This window comes from Brassica oleracea, chromosome C3, assembly GCF_000695525.1.
Source record: "Brassica oleracea var. oleracea cultivar TO1000 chromosome C3, BOL, whole genome shotgun sequence".
NCBI classification, from domain to species: domain Eukaryota; kingdom Viridiplantae; phylum Streptophyta; class Magnoliopsida; order Brassicales; family Brassicaceae; genus Brassica; species Brassica oleracea.
Genome location: NC_027750.1, coordinates 58,502,555 through 58,505,129, shown reverse-complemented (window position 1 = coordinate 58,505,129; position 2,575 = coordinate 58,502,555). Strand labels below are relative to the sequence as shown.

The following is a 2,575-nucleotide window of genomic DNA, read 5'->3' as shown; positions in this document are numbered from 1 at the left end:
TGTCGAGACAGTCTCTCACTCCTTACTCACGATTCCATCACCACTGAATACTGGACATATGCGTTTGCTGCAGCAGTATACTTAGCCAAAAGGATGCCAACAAAGGTACTCTCAATGGACACTCCATACACTCAGCTCTTTGGAACTAAACCCAACTACTCTAAGCTGAAGATCTTTGGGTGCCTCTGCTACCCATGGCTGCGACCGTACACATCACATAAACTGGAACCACGTTCCACTCCTTGTGTCTTTCTTGGCTATTTTCTCACTCAAAGTGCCTATTTCTGTTTGGATCCTTCCACTTCTCGAGTCTTTGTCTCACGACATGTAACTTTTGTTGAAAATAAGTTTCCCTTTGTTTCTCTAAGTGCCAATGTCTCTTCTTCTCCGGCAGCAGAGGAGCTGGTGTGGGTCCCTACGGTGGAACCTCTGGGTCAGTAACAAGTACTCGTGGAGAAGCCTTCACCAGAAACTGGACCTGCATCAACAACGGCTACTCCAACAACAACTGAACCTGCTCCACAAACAGAGCCGGCCACTTCCATTGCTGCTCCCACTGCTGCAACTTCTCAACCAACACAACATGCTATGACAACAAGATCTCGAAACAACATTGTGAAGCCGAATCCAAAGTATGGTTTGACAACAGAACTTGCTCCATACGTCGAGCCACAGACAATCACTCAGGCTCTGGCTGATGACCGCTGGCGCAAGTCTGCAACTGCAGAGTTCAATGCTCAGGTTGCTAACAACACTTGGGATCTAGTTCCAGCTGAAGAAGCGACAAATCTTGTTGGCAACAGATGGATCTTCAGGTACAAATATAATCCTGATGGGACTGAGAAATCACTGAAATCCAGACTGGTAGCAAAAGGATATCACCAACGTCCAGGAATAGACTACCATGAGACCTTCAGCCCCGTCATCAAATCTCCAACAATCCGACTTCTCCTTGGTCTTGCAGCAAAATATGACTGGCCTCTCAAGCAACTCGACATCAACAATGCCTTTCTTCGGGGCACTCTTAATGAAGTTGTATACATGGTTCAGCCATCAGGGTTCCGACAAAGATAAACCGAATCATGTGTGCAAACTCAACAAAGCCCTCTACGGCCTCAAACAAGCACCTCGTGCTTGGTACACAGAGTTAAAAACATATCTTCTTAGCCTTGGATTCAAAAACTCTATGGCCGACGCGTCCCTGTTCTTCTTGCATGATCGTAGCATTGTCATCTTCATACTAATTTACGTTGATGACATTGTGGTTACTGGCAACTCTCTCTCACGAATTTGTGATATCATCAGCACCCTGTCTCGGCGATTCTCACTTAAAGATCTTGATGACTTGGGATACTTCTTAGGCATTGAGGTAATGCGTACGTCTCAGGGCATCCACCTCTCACAACGAAAGTACATTGCTGATCTCCTTCATCGCACCAACATGACACATGCCAAGCCAGTTCCAACTCCTATGTGTGCTTCTACATCGCTTTCTATACGAGATGGCACCATCTTGGATAATCCTTCAGAATACAGAAACGTTGTAGGCAGCTTGCAGTATCTTCTCCTCACACGACCAGATATTGCCCTGGCTGCCAACAAACTCTCTCAGTTCATGCACAAACCCTCAGACATTCACTGGATGGCGGCTAAGAGAGTACTACGGTACTTGGCTGGCACGTATATCTCTGGTATCTTTCTCTCACGCCACAGTTCTCTCTCCCTCCATGCTTATTCCGATGCAGATTGGGGTGGCAACAAGGATGATTACACTTCTACTGGTGCATACGTTGTATTCTTTGGCCAACACCCAATATCATGGTCTGCAAAGAAACAAACAGGCATAGCGCGATCCTCGACTGAGGCAGAATATAGAGCTATTTCTGCTGCTTCTGCGGAGGTTCGATGGCTTTACTCGTTACTTCGAGAGCTTCACATTCCACTCATCTCCACTCCGACGATTTATTGTGACAATGTTGGGGCCACTTATTCACCCTAGAAGTTAGAGCTATTCACGAAAATGCCGTTATAATTATTATTTTTTCTTAAATAAGTTTTTTACCTTATCATCCTCATCTTCACAAAGTATTTACAATATTGTCATTGTTATCAATACACTAACCACAATGAACAAACAATTTGAAGTCCTTAATGCACCAAAGTTTCAATTTTTACTCTGCATATCTCATTACTTATGCACACAAATCACATCTCTTTCACCCTATCTTCAAATTCATCCAAAAAACCAAGATTTTGATTCCAAGCTTTGTAAGGTTCATAGATACATTGAAGCTCATGATTCGTGGTCATTAACGATTTGGTAGCTTTTGTAGTGAAGTTCTGGGTGCTTGGAAAAGCTAAGCAAGTCATCTCACATGTTCAAGGTATGAAATCGTTTTTTTATCTCAAACCTGTTCGCGAAAACTTTCAGAAGACTTCGGAAAGATTTTCAGAAGACTTCGGGAAGAATTTCAGAAGACTTCGATAAATGTGTTCTCTGAAGATGTATATTCTGTATCAGTTCGTGAAGTACTACAGGAGGTAGTACATGCGTGTGTCATGAAGATGGGCTTGG

The 2,575-nt window shown here is 43.8% G+C and overlaps 2 protein-coding genes across 2 annotated transcripts; both read left to right on the top strand.

The window, feature by feature from the left end:
* The first annotated feature begins 588 nt into the window (after positions 1-588).
* LOC106331071 (uncharacterized mitochondrial protein AtMg00820-like) lies at positions 589-1,074 on the top strand. The gene has a single exon (XM_013769423.1). The coding sequence runs from the start codon at positions 589-591 to the stop codon at positions 1,072-1,074; it is 486 nt and encodes a 161-aa protein (XP_013624877.1).
* Positions 1,075-1,186: 112 nt separating this feature from the next.
* On the top strand, positions 1,187-1,999 carry LOC106331070 (uncharacterized mitochondrial protein AtMg00810-like). Its single transcript, XM_013769422.1, has one exon. It carries the CDS (start codon positions 1,187-1,189, stop codon positions 1,997-1,999), a length of 813 nt encoding a protein of 270 aa, XP_013624876.1.
* Positions 2,000-2,575: the final 576 nt, after the last annotated feature.

Bases quoted from the DNA above. Each gene is read 5' to 3' on its own strand.
- LOC106331070 (XM_013769422.1), top strand. From the start codon at position 1,187: ATGGCCGACGCGTCCCTGTTCTTCTTGCATGATCGTAGCATTGTCATC.
- LOC106331071 (XM_013769423.1), top strand. From the start codon at position 589: ATGACAACAAGATCTCGAAACAACATTGTGAAGCCGAATCCAAAGTAT.